The sequence below is a fragment of the Narcine bancroftii genome, chromosome 9 (assembly GCF_036971445.1).
Source record: "Narcine bancroftii isolate sNarBan1 chromosome 9, sNarBan1.hap1, whole genome shotgun sequence".
Lineage (NCBI taxonomy): Eukaryota > Metazoa > Chordata > Chondrichthyes > Torpediniformes > Narcinidae > Narcine > Narcine bancroftii.
Genome location: NC_091477.1, coordinates 36,726,559 through 36,742,927, shown reverse-complemented (window position 1 = coordinate 36,742,927; position 16,369 = coordinate 36,726,559). Strand labels below are relative to the sequence as shown.

The window sequence follows — 16,369 nt, the reverse complement described above, 5'->3', positions numbered from 1 at the left end:
TTCTGCTCCATTTCTTCTGGCTCTGTCCCCACGCATGGCTGTTCTACACTGATGATATTAGCGTTATAGAAAATCTTTCCTAGTACAAGATCAATTCCATATTGCCCAAAAGACTTCAGATGCAATTGATTTTCCATTCTGTGGACCTTGACCAAATTGGTCAGTGTTTTACAACACAGCATCAGGAACATGGCTTTATAATTCTTTCCATTGTAGTATTAATCTACAGTAAAAAAAAAGTTTAACCATGCACCAATCCTATTATACAACAAGGCCATGAATAACTTCACACAACAGGTGGAATTCAGAAATAATTAAAATACATAGGATATTTTCCATGCTCTAAGCTAGTCTGTCTTTCACGCAATACTCCTTGCATTGAAATAGATTCACTTGAGAACATTTCCACTACGTACAACCCATTGATTTCTAACAGTGCAAGCAATTTTCACATCATCTTTTCCCTCCTCTATCTGCTCTGGCACTCTGGTTCCCATCCCCCTGTAAATCTAGTTTAAAGGCACCAGAGCAGCACAAGCAAACCTTCCCACAACAATATTAGTCCCCTTCCAGTTCAGATGCAAACTGTCCCATTGGAACAGGTCCCACCTTCCCTGGAAGAGAGCCCAATGATCCAGAAACTTGAAGCCCTCCCTCCTGCATCATGCCTTTAGCTACAAGCTTCATTATCCTCCAATTTTTAACCTCATTAGCATGTGACACAGGTAGCAACCCTGAGATCGCAACACTTATAGTCCTGTCCTTTAACTATCACTTTCACTCATCATCCTACTTCCTGCACTGTTCCATCTAACAATGCCAAGGAATAACAATGCATCCTCCAATAAGACACGTTACAGTCTTCCAGTCTTCTTGTCATATTCACGGTTTCAGATAATCAGTGATTTAGCCTTTGTATTTTATTATCTTCAGCATTCCAACTTTTATATTCTGATTATTTCAAATAATTACATCACCTTTAACTTGTGCCTCCAACATGTCCTACTGTTTCCCATTTACTAATGCTTTTATCTTTCAGTTTTGGCACCCCTTTTGGCATTGTCTCTTCAGCATGCCAACCTAACACACCCTGTGTGTACAATTGAAAACCTATTTTATCCCAAAATGATGAAACAAAACTTTGTTTCCATCTTCACTGTTGCTGCCTGACCTACTGAGTATTTCCAGAATGTTCTCTTTTATTTTGGTTTCCTTCCTGTCCTGTGCAACAAGGTTCTTTCAGTCAACAAAAGCCAAAACGGCTACAATGGTTCACTTTTTGTGCAGTCTTGTACAATGCAAAGTTACTTCCACTTTTGCCTTGATCGCAAGACAGTGCACTTGGAATTAATTGATTGTAAGAGCTTACTATAATGTTTCAGAAGATGCAATAATATTCTTTATAAGTGTAAATCTTTGCTTCATCCATTTCAGATTTGGTGTTCCTTTGTTCACAGGAAATATGTTTTTTTATGTAAATACAAACATTGGTACATGTGTATACCCAGACAGGTTTGACATAAATCTCTGAATTATTCCATAGGATGGGGCAGTACCTCTGGCCCGGATGACAAAAGACTTTGATGTAGAGCTCAGACTCTTCAACAAATTGACTGAACTTACTATTTCACTGAACCATCTGGAGCGAGCCCTAGATTGTGCAATTTCAGCTGTAAGGCTGAGTATAAACACTGGTGAGTTATTTTTTATTTGTTATGAAGAAGTTGAAAACACATTAATACCATCCTAAACATTTATAATATAGTACGTTTCCAATTATCCGAAAATCAGTTAACAGAGATGCTCAGTTATCTGAACTTTTCCTTTTGGCGGCAACAATTTCACCCAGCGTGTTCATGTGAAGCTCTGATGCACTGTTAGTGCCAATTTGGTAACAACAGAACCAGTTGGGAAGTCAGATGCTGAATGGCTAGAAGCCAGCTCAAGAAGCAGGCTGAAATCTTGAGCTATCAGTGAGTGAATGGAGAGTTTGTCCTCATTTCAGGTAACTCCCTCCCCTCTCTCTTTCCATTTCTCCTTTATCCTCCACTGCACTTAGTTCTCCGCTGTCCTGGCATCATCAAGGAGAGCAGCCTCGAGAGCAGGAGCAGGGTACCGGGCAGGAACGGCGATGGTAGTGGGTAGGTGTCTGGATTTGGTGACAGCAGCAGGAGTGGGGGCTTCAAGCTTCCCTGGCAGGACCAGCGACAGCAGTGGGGAGAACCTAGCAGGATTGGCGATGGAGGTGGGGAGACGTCAGGAAATGGTGACGATGGCAGTAGCGGGGACCTTGAGCTCCCAGGCAGCATTGGTGACGTGTCAGGAATTGGTGATGATGGCAGGAGCGGGGACCTCTGGCTCCTGGGCAGGATCGGCGACAGCAGTGGAGAGGTCCTGGCAGGAGCGGGGACATCGGGCTCCTGGGCAGGATCAGTGATGGAGGTGGGGAGGTGTCAGGAAATGGTGACGATGGCAGTAGCGGGGACGTCGGCCTCCTGGGCAGGATCGGTGATGGCAGTGGGGAGGTGTTGGGGACTAGTAATGATGGCAGGAGAGGGGACCTCTGGCTCCTGGGCAGGATTGGCAACGGCCGATACAAGAATTCTGCTGATGCTACTGGGCTGTTCAATTATCCGAAAAACATCTAGTCCCAAGCTTTTCTGATAACTGGTATGTACTGTATCTTATTTATATTTAAGTAATTTCTAATATTTTGTGTTAATACATTTTGTATGAATATATTATTAGGAGTGTGCCCTAATATGTACTGAGATGATTCTACTTGGAATTGTTGGGATAAAAAAAAATGAGAGCCAAAGATAGTTGGTGAACAGCTGAAGTATCCATTACCCCTCCAACAGGACCCCACCAAAACTCATCAAACCACTGTATCATGGACTATCTCTGAACTCATCCCTTCCTGTCATCTTCCTTGCATGATCTTCAACCTAATTGTTTCCCAACCCAACACTGCCCAGATCTACAAACTCAATTTTACCGACAGACCCATCGTGTCCATGTGCTCTTGCCCCTCCAAACTTGTATCCACTTACCTCAACACCATTTTGTCCATCCCATCCAGTCTTTCCTCACCTACATCCGTGATGCTTCACATGCCCTCTATCACTTCAACAACTTCCAGTTCCCTGAACTCGACAACTTCATCTTTACCATGGACAGCTTAGTGATCAAATTTATGCTTGTGATAACCTTGTATTGGTTCCTGCAAAATATATGCCTAGAAACTCAAGGAAAACCTAACAGGTGTGTTAATTTAACACCACGGCAATCAACTCGATCATTTCCATCAATGAAAATTTCAGCTGTTCCTGAAGATTTTCCATTGTTGAACTTTGGATGCTTTGGGCACCAAACTGTACACTTAGTATCTACAAAAATGGCTAGCTGTTGATAATGTTCTGCCCCTCAGTATGAAGCTATGGATATGATATCATGGATTCAAGGATAACCCAGAAAGCTCTGGTATCATTTCTAGAGTGAGGCAAAATATCCTGGATATGTCTGTTGACACATATCACTGGGGAAAATTAAAATGGATTTCTGTTGTTTAATTTTGGATTGCAAACAGTTTTAGGCAGCTAAATTTTGAGGTGACATAATTTGTAAAAAGTAATGATTTGCTTCAGAGTTTTGAAGCCAACTGTCACTTGGGACGGGGAAAATTCAGCATCCAGATATATGTGGATGTTCAGGGATTTTTTTTGGAATAGGTAGAATCCAGTAATGGATAAGGGAGGTGCAAGAAACTGCAGATGCTGAAATACTGACCAAAGAAAGAGAAATGAGAGGGGATCAGTATGTCAGCAGTATCCATGGGTAGAAATGTTCAGCCATTAGTTCTGGTTAGGACCCTTTCTCAGAATGGATAAATGACAACATTGAGCACATATACAATTTGAAAAGCTGAAGGCCTATTTCCAACTCTCACTGCCTTTCAAACCTGGTTGCAGGATGTAAATTTCTCAAAAGAATTTTAGCTTCAAGTAAAAATAATTGCTACAATACTAAATCTGGTGCAATAGGAGACAGCAAAGCTTCACTCCCAGATGAGATTCCATGCCGAATTTAACCACCAGAACAAAGAAGAACCATTGTCACCCCCACGTACCCTGATGATCCTCTACTTTCTACATACTGAAGATGTCGTACAGGCTGCCTGCAGGAATCCAAGAAAAGTATCTGGTTTGGATAGAGTACCTGGGTGAGCAGTAAAAACTTGAGCTGGCCAATGCATCTTTACCATCTCACTCCCACAGAGCAAGGTGCCCACCTATTTCAAACAGGCCTTAATCGTACTGGTGCCCAAGAAGGGTGTAGCAACCTGCCTAAATGACTACCAACCCGTGGCACTCACATTCATAGTGAAGTGTTTTGAGTTGGAGAAGGTGAGGAAATTTACATTCCTAGGATTCAATATCTCGGAGGACCTTTCAAATTGGATGTAAAAGGCCCTTCTGGCCCAAGAGCCTGTGCTGCACAAATATCCCAATTAACCTACAACCCCTATACGTATTGAAGGGTGGGAGGAAACCATTGCAACAGGAGGAAACACACGCAGACATGGGGAAAACATGCAAACTACATGCAGACATCACAAGATTCAATTGCTAGTGCTGTAATAGCGTTACATTAACTGCTAGGCTAACCGTGCCACCCAAATTTCTTGGACGCATAATAACAATGTAATTGTGAAGAAAGCCCGTCAGTACCTCTGCTTCCTCAGGAGTTTGCAAATGTTTGGTGTGTCATTGGAAACCTTGGTAAACTCCTACAGATATGTAGTGGAAAGTGTGCTGTCTGGCTGCTGATGGCCTGGGATGGGGTCACCAGTATCTGTGAGTGGAAAGCCCTGCAAAATATAGTGGATGTAGCCCATTGCATCACAGCAAAACTCTCCTCACCTTTAAGAACATCTACATGGAACGCTGCTGTCAGAAAGCAGCAGCAATCATCAAGAATCCACAACATCCAGGACTTGCTCTTTTCTCTCTGCTGCCACCAGGAAAGAAGTATAGGTGCCACAGGACTCCGACCACCAGGTTCAGGAACTTTTGCTACCCCTCTACTATCAGACTCTTAAACAACAAACTCAGAGTCTTGTTTAAGGACTCTTACTTTGTACATGATTTATTACTGAATTACCTTTCTCTTTTTTTTGTATATATTCTTGGGTATAGTTTATACTATCGCTAAGTGATAATTCTGCCTGGCTGCAGGAGAAAGAATCTCAGGGTTGTATGATATGTCATGCATTTATTCGGACAATAAATTTAAACTTTTGAATTTGTCAGAAGATTCTGAAAGATGGCAAGCACATGCATAGATCCCCTGCCAATATATTGTACAAAAAAAAAATAGGTAATACATAAATTTGAAAAATACACCAGGATAAGAAGTGCAGGGGTAATAAAAATGGACGCATGCATAAAGGCTGTCTTGAATCATTCAGTAGGACTTGCAGTGTCAGTTTAAATCCTAGATCTTGAATGTCTGACTGCACATAAAATATTTGCTATAACAAAGGAATTAGGTGAAAACTACTCCCGTTGATAACATTATAGGGGGAGAAAGGAATTGTATTATAAGAAATGACCCCAACAGAAACAACTAATAGACACATTGAGCCAAATTACTCTCTTCCCTTCGACACTGAATGTCCTTTTATTTCCTTTAATGCTGGATTTCCATATAGTAATAAAATTAAATTGGGGAATAACAGTTTATCGTGACATAACTATTACAAATATTCCTTTGTGCAATCATTAGGAGACCAACTGAAGGAACGTGTTGCTTTTTATCGACTAGCCACAGTGTACTATTTGTCTCAGCAATATGAGATGGCTGAAAACTTCTACCTAAAAGCACTGTCTTTGAGTCCCCACTCATTGATGGCAGCAAAGGAAGCAAAATACTATATGAAGATTTACTTCAGACTGGGTGATATTACACTTCACAAGCTCAAGGTTGGAAAGCATTTCTGTATTAACTGTATATATGCATTCAATTTTCAAGCTTATAGGTTTGATCTTCTCATAAAGATCGGGCGCTTAATGGGGGTGATGGATTTCCTTCAAAGGGGTGCATGGGCATGGCATGTTGAAGGGCCTGCTTCTGTTCTGTCAACTCTAATAACATTTAAGGTCTAATCAAAACATTAATAAAAGTCACCAATTTTGGTTATTGTTCTCAAGGTCTTAGAAGATCAGCACAGGAACAAGCTCTTCAGCCCACATTGTCTGCCCAAATAAAAGTAAAACGCTGCTGCTTGAACATTATAAATTTTCTTCTTTTTCTTCCACATTTAACCTGAAGGTTCTGAATCGCAACAATCCTATCTCCTTCCACCACTATGTCTAGCAGCCTGTTCCAGACTTCTCTCATTCTATGTAAAGAAGGGGGAGGAAAAAAAACCTAGAGACCCAAATCTTTCTACATATCAATGCTTTTAAGAATCCTGCCATTAACTGTACATGTTCTATTTGTATTTGACCTCCCGAGGTGTAAAACTCCATCTACCATTTCTCTGCCCATATCTGTAATTGATGTGTATCCTGTTTTATTATTTGATAGCTCTCCACATTGCCAACTGCAAACTTGCTGATCCAATCTGCTGTATTCTCATTCAATTCATTCATATACATGACAAACATCAGGAGCCCCAGTTCTGATCTCCAACGCACATTACTGATTAGAGGCCTCCGCTGAAAAACAATGGTCCATGACTACCCCTCTGAATCCTTCCACGAGCTCACCCTAGGTATGATCTTCTAAACCAATCTGTTGTGTAGATTCCTGTCAAAGGCCTTTCTAAAAGCCATGAAGGCAATCCCATCATTGTCAATGCTCTGTCACCTTTCCAAAAAAAACATTTAAATTTGAGAGACAAGATGTGTCATCCACAAAGTCATGCTGACTTTCTCTAAATTGTCCTTGCCTTTCCAAATCCTGGTAGATCCTGTCTCTTAGAATGCCCTCTACTAAATTGCCCACTGTTGACGTAAGGCTCACCAGCCTAGAGTTCCCTGGTTTATTCTTGCAGCCCTTCATAATTTAAGAACATTAGCCATCCACTGGTGATGTTTTCCCTAATCAAAAATAGAACCCCCTTCCACCTCTATATTTTGAACAATGAACTGTCAGTCCTGCTTTTCCCACAATTATGATTAATAGCTATAACATCACAATTCCACATGCATATCCATGCCCTGACCTCATCCACCTTACCTGTTGGGTTTCTAACTTTGAAATAAATGCAATTTAATTTATCAGACCTTCCAAGCTCCCTGGCCTTGCCTATACCTCACTTTGGAATTGTTTGTTTTAACTGCTCTATTGGCCTCAATTTTCTCATCTGCCACACTACTGCTGTAGGTCCCATCCCACTGCCAGACTAGTTTAAACCTCTAAGTTGCATCAGTAAATCTTCCTGCCAGAATATTGGCTCCCCCTCCAGTTCAGGTGGAACTGGTTCATCTTTTACCAATCACCTCCACACCCAAAGAGATTCTAAGAACCTGAGTCCTTCTCGTGCTCAAGCTCTTCAGCAAACTATTCATCTTCCCTGACCATCTATTCCTACCTTCTTGAATCTCCTATGTGTCACCTTAACTATCAAGTCTCCAGTCATTACCAATTTTCTAGACTCTGAAATTTACTAAAAATTATGTCTCTGCCTAACACATTAAAAGATATGCAAAAGATTCTAATATGGCAAATAAAATTAATTCTCTCTTTGGCGTATATTTTATGTTGTACAGTAAGAGTGATCTTTAAAGTGACTATGGTAAATTAGAGAACCTTTCTTTTTTTTCCAGATTTACTATTGCCTCTTTTTCTTTATTATTCTTTGATTTTAATAAAGAGCTTATGATAATAATTAAAATACAATGAGATGATATGAATAATTATACCTAATTAATAAACAATCAGTATATGAAAAACCAATGTAAATTGTAAAATCTATTCATAATCCAGAGTATTTTTTAAAAAAGGAATTAATAGTTTAAAAAAAGGAAAAGATAGAATAAAAAATTAAAAAGGAGAAACAAAGCAAAAAAAAAACCTGAGATGCTATATATACTTTGATGAAGGGCTCAAGCCCGAAACGTCAGCAAGGTATCTCTGCCTTTCCTACATAAAGGACACTGTTTGACCTGCTGAGTCTCTCCAGCATTGTGTGTTTTTACAGATGCTAGATGTGATTAGCGTTGAAAGAAAAACGTCTCTAAAACTCATTTTATTTTTCATTTAGGATGCACATGACGCTGCTGGTTATCTCCAAATGGCTTTTGCTGCAGCATTTGAACTAGGAAGTAAGGAAGATTTGTTTAACATTTGTACTAAGCTTGCTAACATTTACAAGAACTACATTGCAAATGAAGATCTGTGTTCACAATTTGTTGAGAAAGCAAAGGCTTATGCTACACAAAAACAAATTGAGCTCATGACCAAACTAACTTGAAGCTATTTCAAATGAAAAGTGACAAGACAAAACTATCAGAGAAAAAAAATTGTTTGAAAGTAACTTTCTAATGCCACCTTCTCCATGACCATTAACTTTCATTACATTACCAAAATAGAGGTGAAGGTTAAACATCCAATAAATAAAGGGTAGCTAGTTATAAGATTGAAATGGATTGGTAACCAGAAATGTTTCTTGGATGCCAAAAGATTGTGGATTAATGAGAGGGAGGATTGACTTGAAGAATTCATTTTTTGTGTTTCTGGTGAATACATGACAATGACACATTTCTCTTGTTCCACTTTGGTTAACGTAATGAATAAAATAGAATAATCTGGTAGCAACAAAACTTTCATTGTCCACGTTCACAGTGATAAATAAAAATATATTTCAAACTGTTTTCCAGTATTTAGACTATTGGAAAACTGAAATAGATCTGTATAATATGTTGCATTAGAAGCTGGAACATTCCAGATGTGCTGTAGAATCCAATGTATTGAGTTCATCCCAAGTTTTATATACAAAAAAAATTATTCTGAATATTATGGGCTTTTAGGATTACAAAATGTATAATGAGCTTGTACAATGACAAAAATCTAAGTCATTTGGTATTTTGATAATGCATGTGAAATTTAACAGCTTACCTATATTAAAATGTCATGCACTTGGTGTAACATTCTATTAAAATACAAACTTTAAAAATTTGCCATTTCTCAAATAAATTGCAGCAGATTTGAACGAACAGAGTACCCATAGCTCATTCCTAACAAGGTGCTATAGATATATATATATCTCGTCTCCCTCTTACCTTCTGCTTTTGAGTCCTGAAAATTTTCCAAATGACTGCTTTCAGAAAGTTGCTTCCTGTCGCATGTACTAAACGCTCAAAGCATTCCCCAAAATTGCTGATACCTTCAAGTACCTCACTTTTTATACGTTACCTAAAAAGCATGTGTTGAAGTGGCAAAATGATGGTCTTACTTGAATGCACCACATAAAAGTATTAGATTTTTATTATTAAAATGAACAAATATAATTAAGGAGTCTGGAGTTTCTCCAAACTACAAAGCGTATGGGTTAATTATGGTTGAGAATATTTTCTTTCATCTGTGTTCTCAACACTTCAAATGGCTTGAATATGATTGTATTAGTAAGTTATATGGCTAAACATCCATTGTGGACTGCAGGGTAGACTTCATTATATTAATAGAAGAGCTTCAAGCAGAATGTTTCAGATGTAAAAAATGTGCTTTCCACAATAAAAACAAATTGAAGATTTTAAGTTGCTAACATGTTGAAAGAATTCCTGTTATGCTACTCATTAACCATCTCTCATACCCATTAAAAATATGCATGGGTATTTATCAACATCACATGATCTTTACAGATTTGAATATGTTGGATGAAAATAGAATTTGCAGAGATGATTATGCAAGTCGTGATCAATGTATATTTTACATTAAGTACGATGTGCAAGATAATTTGAATGTATCATAGACTAACATCAGTGTGAACATATTTTTATATTAAAAGATTTTATGTAACAAAATGAAAATTCTGTTCATATTTTTGTATTATCAAATGGGCTAAACATTGGAGTATTATTTTAATGGAAAGCACTTTTAACTTGGCAGAATACTATGTTGGTATATTTCCATAATGCCCAATGCAATTTAAAATACTTAGTGAAACTTTAATAAAAGTAATAATGTTCCATTGACTATAGACTTGCTTTTGTTCCTAATTATTAAGAAATCTTTTTGTCATAATGATGGCTACAATTTCACATCATGTTCATCAGGATGGAATGAAACATGAAAGTCTGCAGACACTATGAATGTAGTAAAAGAACAAAGAAATGCTGGAGGAACTTGGCCGATCTCAGAGTCCAGAGGAGGTAAAGATATATTATTGATGATTCAGGCCAGATCCCTTCTTCAAGATATAAGCAAAAAACAGGAAGACATCTGAATAAAAACTGAAGATTGGCAGGGCTGACAACTTCCATCCCGACCTCAAATTCACAGTCCATCTCCCTCAACACTCTTTCTTTATTGATCTCACTGTTTCCATCTCAGGAGATAAACTCTCAACAGATAGCTGCAAACCCATCAACTCCCACAGCTTTCTCTCTACCACCGTCAACTTGGCCCTCACCCTCTTATCCTTCAAGTGCAAGGGTTCCCCTTGTCCTTACCTATCACCCTACCAGCATCCATGTCGTCCCCCTCCCCCTGCTATTTCCGCCATCTACGACGTGATCCCACCACCAGACACACATATCCCTTCTATTTTCCACTCTGCCTTCTGCAGGGTCTGCTCCCTACAGGAATCCCTTGTCCACTCATCCCTCCTCATCAGTTGTCCCCTTTGCAACTGCCCCTGTGGCTGCAGGAGATGCTCCACTTTCATCCACACCTCCTCCCTCACAACCATTTGGGACCCCAAAGAGCCCTTCCAATCGGAGCAACATTTCACTTGTGAATCTGCAGGGGTTATCTGCCTTATCCATTGTTCCCGTTTATGGTCTCCTCTACAACAGAGAGGCTGGATACAGATTGCTTTGTTGAGCACCTTGGCTCTATGTGCCACAATAGTGTGGCTCTTTCAGTGACCACCTATTTCAAGTCCCAGATCCATTCCCTTGTTCAATTATCTGTCCATGTTCTCATGCACTGCCAGACTGAGATCACCAGCAAATTGGAGGGACAATACTCCATCTTCTGTCAGGCCTCTGTTTAACCAGATAGCATTAACATCAACTTTTCCGGTTTCCATTTAAACCCCTCCCCTGTCATCTTTCCCCAAGCTCTGTCTCTCTCTCCCCTTTTCTCCTCTGTCTCCTTTCTCAGAGTCAAAATCAATTCTCACCTTTCCTCTCATCTAATTAAGACTTTTTGGCTGTTGATCTGGACTCCACTCTCTGCCATTCTCCAGTCTTTATTCAGATGCCTTCCTGTTTTTGCTTGTACCTTGAAGAAGGGTTCAGGCCTGAAACATTGGTAACATAGCCATCTCCTATGGACACTGCGAGACTGGCCGAGTTGCTCCAACCTTTCTGCGTGTTTTTACTTCTTCAGCAGGGCAAGGCCATAGGTCTAGGTTATCGAGAGGTAGCAGCAAAGAAATTCAGCACGTCCATGAATTATTTCTGAAATATGACAATGATTCCTTAATATTCAGAAGGGATCCCTCTTCAACCTTCAACTCTGCAATGCACCCAATACACCGTTAACAGCCGCAAAATCACCACGCTGCTTAGGGTGAATAGAAAGCGCTGCAATATTATCCAGTACAGCCTCTATTTTAACTTGGTAGTCAAATTATGTACGTTAACTATTTGGGATGGAGATATCCTATTAACTCCATGCTAAAGATAAAATTATTATTATTATTATTATTATGAAGTTCCATGCATTTAGTTTTAGTTCTTAAGTTCTACATTGTAAATTATGTTTTCGCAATTAGTTCTTTCGATCTGCGTGGGAAAGTTAAATTGTTGGGCATCAGCAATACTATGAGCTACTCCAACGGACCTGCTGTATGCACTAGTCTGATAGTTGCACTTAACCCTTTTTTTGGCTCTGAGGTAGCAGTTAACCTCCCAAGATTAGCAGCTAAGTGACTGGAGCCAGGAGGGGCAACTTGAAGCTTCGGGTTGCTCTCAAAAAGCTTTTGAAAAATTTTCTAGTCTCTGATAATCAGAAACACACAAAGTTCACCTTACTTAAAGGACATACAAAATAAAAAATTAAATAACTAACTATATACTTGCACTTTATAACCCAGTTTCTAAGACTAAGACAATGCATGATGTAAGTTGGCTCCTACGGTCTTTGACCATCGAGGAAACGGATCACGAGTTTGGATGTGCTAATGGTCACTCACAATTCTCATCAGGAATAAATTACTTTCTGTCCAAGTTTGGCCTTTGTGTAATGAACCAAATGATTCTAACTGAGCCGAGACCAGTTGGTGAGTTATTGGTATGTGTTCCTTGATTGAACTGTCAACTTCCATACTGATAAATGGGAGTTGGCTCTTGTTCTACCATTTGTGAACATGTCAGCTTTGGAGCCAGAAGAAAAAAGAGCAAGGATCAGCTTTTGGCCTTTTGGAGCATGCTCTGTCATTCTGCATTAATTATTTATCTTTAAACATATTCCTACTCTCTCCTCGTACCTCAGGAGATACCTTTTGTATCTCAAAATCCACTCAATTTTTTTCCAATATATTCAGTGATTTTGGTCTCTATAGCTTTCTGTGGTACAAATTCTGGCTGACAAAATTTTTCCTCATTCCAGTTCTAACCTTCCAGCCCTGCAACCAACTAAGGCTATGAGCCCTTATTCCAGACACAGCTGGGTCTAGAATCCTCCCTGTATTCAGAATCTTCTGCCCCATCAGAGATTTGTAGGTTTCAATTTAATCTCTCATTCTTCTCAATTCTAGAGAAGACAAACTTGTTCAACCTTAAGTAAAACATGAAAATCTGTAGACACTGTGGTTGAATTAAAAACACAACGCTGGAGAAACTCAGCAGGTCAAACAGCGTCCTTTATATAGCAAAGGTAAAAATACAGAACCAGCGTATCAAGGTACGGTAAAATGTTGGCAGGCATTTAAACAAAAAAGTGGGGGGGGGGGAGGAGGTGATGGGTGGAGAAGAGAGGGTGGGGACAGCAGTGATCAAGGGGGAGCCCCTCCTCCGCCTTGATCATTGCTGTCCCCATTTTTCCATACTCTGATGGAGGGCTCAAGCCCGAAATGTATGTTATGTATTTTTACCTTTGCTATATAAAGGACATTGCTTGACCTGCTAAGTTTCTCCAGCTTTGTGTTTTCACTTTGGTTCAACCTGATTGAATCTTCATTGCATGCCCTCTCTGCCAAGAATGTCCTTTTAATTAGAAGATCAATACTGCACATAGTACTCTCAAGGCCTTGAATAACAGGCAAAATATTCATAGACATTACACCACAGTACAGACCCTGCAGCCCACAATGTTGTGCTGATCTATGTAAACCTACACCACTAAATATTTTCCTACCTCACACCATTGTGTGCCTATCTAAGAGTTTTTTTTTTTAAATGTCCCTATTATACCAGCCTCCTACACCACCACCATGCCCAGCAATACATTCCAGACACCCACCACTCTGAGTAAAAAAAAAACACCTCCAATATTACCGTAAACTTTCCTTCACTCATCTTAAATTGATGTCCTCTGGTATTTGCATTTGTTGCCCCAGGAAAAATGGTGGTGGCTGCCCACCCTATCTAAGCCCCTCAATTTTATATCCCTCTATTAAGTTACATCTCATTCTTCATTGCTTTAAAGAGAAAAGCCCAGGCTTTGTCAACCTTGCTTCATATAACATGTTCTTCAATCCAGGCAATTGTTTAGGGTAAAAATGAAAGCCGAATTCCTCATTGCCAGCCATTTGCATCCCCTTCACCATTCCCACACAGACATGTTTATCTTTGGCTTCATTCGCTTTCAGGACAAGGCCAAACGGAAACTTGAGGTCTAGTAGCCAATGGACTGGGCATTGAATCCCCACCCTGATCTGGTTCCATTGTTCTCATCTGCCCTTAACCAGCTCCCATTCTCACTCTCTCCAAATTACCCCCTTTGCCCCCCCTCCCAGCTGACAACTGGTCTCCCCCCTCCTCTTGATGTTTGCATCTCTCCTTTCCACTTTTGATTTAACAAAGGGATCCCACCCAAAATGTTGACTGACTACTTCTCTCCAAGTTGTCAAGTTGTTACTTGACAAGCTAAGTCCCTCCAGCTTCCCTTTGCTCACTAAAGAATGGAAGAGTTGGGTGAAATTAATTATTGATTTGGGGGTTCTGATTACAAATGGATGAGACTCCTCCAATCTAGGCATTTGCACACATGCTGGGATCTATTATCATTGAGAATGGGGATTTTTTGGGGGGAACTTTTATTCTTTTCATTAGCTGTTTAATTGACCACAAGCAATTGACATAGGTGTGGAAGAAGTGCAGAATTCTGATAGTTCAACACAATACCATAATCAATAGATCTATCACTTAACATTTCCACTACTTAGCATGAATGTAGTACTATTACCAGTTTGCTACCTCATTTTTAGGGGTACCCAAAGTTATCAGTTGCATCCCCTTTACTTCCCTCACTGAATTGGGTAGGTTTTCTGGCGAAGCTACTCGTAGAAAAAAGGCCATGCTAGATCAATGAGTTACAGGTTATGCTGGAATATAATTCCTAGGCTGGGAAGAAGTGTTCAGAACAAGGAGCTTTCCACGGGTCTCTTAGAGACCAGGAATGACAGCCAAGGCAGGGACATGCTCCTCTTGCAGAATGTCAGGGAAGCCAACACTATCCCTGATGATTTAATCTGTGAGAAGTGTGTTCAACTGTAGCTCCTTCCAAACAGAATTAGGAAATTGGAGCTGGAGTTGGATAAACGCCGATCATTCAGGAGGCAGAAGCGGGTGACAGATAGGAGTTACAGGGAGACTATCACACCCAGGAGGAAGGAAGAAGGTAATCAGGAGAGGGAAAGGGAACAGGCAATCAGTGCAGGACACTCCTATAGTCGTTCCCCTCAATAACAAATAGACCATTTTGGATACTGATGTGGGGGGGGGGGGGGGTGGGGGGGGAAAAATGACCTACCTGGGACAAGCCACAGCGATCAGGTCTCAGGCATGGAGTTGGGGTCCTGTGGCTAAGAAGGGAAAGGAGGAGAAGAGGTGAGTTTAATGATAGGGGATTCTATAATTAGGGGAACATAAGAGGTTCCATGGAAGAGATCAGGAGTCCTGGATGGTATGTTGCCTCCCTAGTGTCAGGGTCCGAGATATCTCAGATCGAGTTCAAGCCATTCTCAGGAGGGAGGGTGACCAGCCGGAGGTCGTGATCCATTTAAGGATAGAAGGGTGATCCATTTAAGGGTAGAAAGGGTGATGAGGTCCCACAAAGAGCATTCAGGGGGTTAGCCTCTAGGTTGAAGAGCAGAAGCTCCAGGGTTGTGATCTCAGGATTTCGAACCATGCCACATGCTTGTGAGGTTAGAAATAGGAATGATAATGCATCTAACTCATGGTTAAAGACATGGTGCAGAAGGGAGGGCTTCACATTTCTGGATCACTGGGCTCTCTTCCAGGGAAGATAGGACATGCTCCAACAGGATGGTTTGCATCTGAACTGGAGGGTGATTAACATGTTTGTGGGAAGGTTTGCTAGTGCTGCTCTGGGAGTTTAAATGAGATTTTCAGGGCATGGGAACCAGAGGGCCAGAGCAGATAGTGGAGTGGAAGAGGAAAAAGATTATGTGAAAACTGCATGCAAAGTCAGAAACCAAAGGGTTGTATGTGATGGAAATGTTTACAGGTGTAGCTAGGTGTAGCACAGAGTATTGTAGGAAAGGCAGAAGAGATTAGAACATGGATTGGCACGTGAAATTATAACATTGTGGCCATTAGTGAAAGCTGGATGCAGGAGGGACAAGAATAGCAGCTCATTGTTCTGGGGTTCTGCTGTGTAGGAGATTTTTAACTTTCCATTTAATAACTGGGACTCCTGCAAAAGGGCTGGATAGCTGAGAGTTTGTCAAAGGTGTTCAAGAAAGTTTCTAAAATCAGTATATAGAGGTACAAACTAGAGAGAGTGCAATACTAGATCTCCTATTAGGGAACGAGACAGGACAGGTGACAGAAATATGTGTTGGGGAACATTTTGGGTTCAGCAATCATAATGGCATTAGTTTCAAGTTAATTATGGGTAAGGACAGGTCTGATCCTCGTGTTGATGTGTTCAGTATCCCATTCTGATATTGCTAACTGGGCTATTGTCTCAGAGCCTGAGATGTAAACATATCATTATGTTATTTCCA

At 40.3% G+C, this 16,369-nt stretch overlaps 1 protein-coding gene across 4 annotated transcripts in view; it reads left to right on the top strand.

Annotated features, from left to right (window-relative positions):
• LOC138743430 (SH3 domain and tetratricopeptide repeat-containing protein 2-like) overlaps positions 1–10,141 on the top strand; it is an 86,445-nt gene extending 76,304 nt beyond the window's left edge. For all 4 annotated transcript variants that reach the window (XM_069898817.1, XM_069898816.1, XM_069898818.1 and 1 more), the window contains 3 exons: positions 1,544–1,694; positions 5,788–5,984; positions 8,273–10,141. In XM_069898817.1, the coding sequence (XP_069754918.1) occupies positions 1,544–1,694; positions 5,788–5,984; positions 8,273–8,482 (558 nt within the window). In that variant the 3' untranslated portion in view covers positions 8,483–10,141. The remainder of the gene's footprint in view (positions 1–1,543; positions 1,695–5,787; positions 5,985–8,272) is intronic.
• Positions 10,142–16,369: the final 6,228 nt, after the last annotated feature.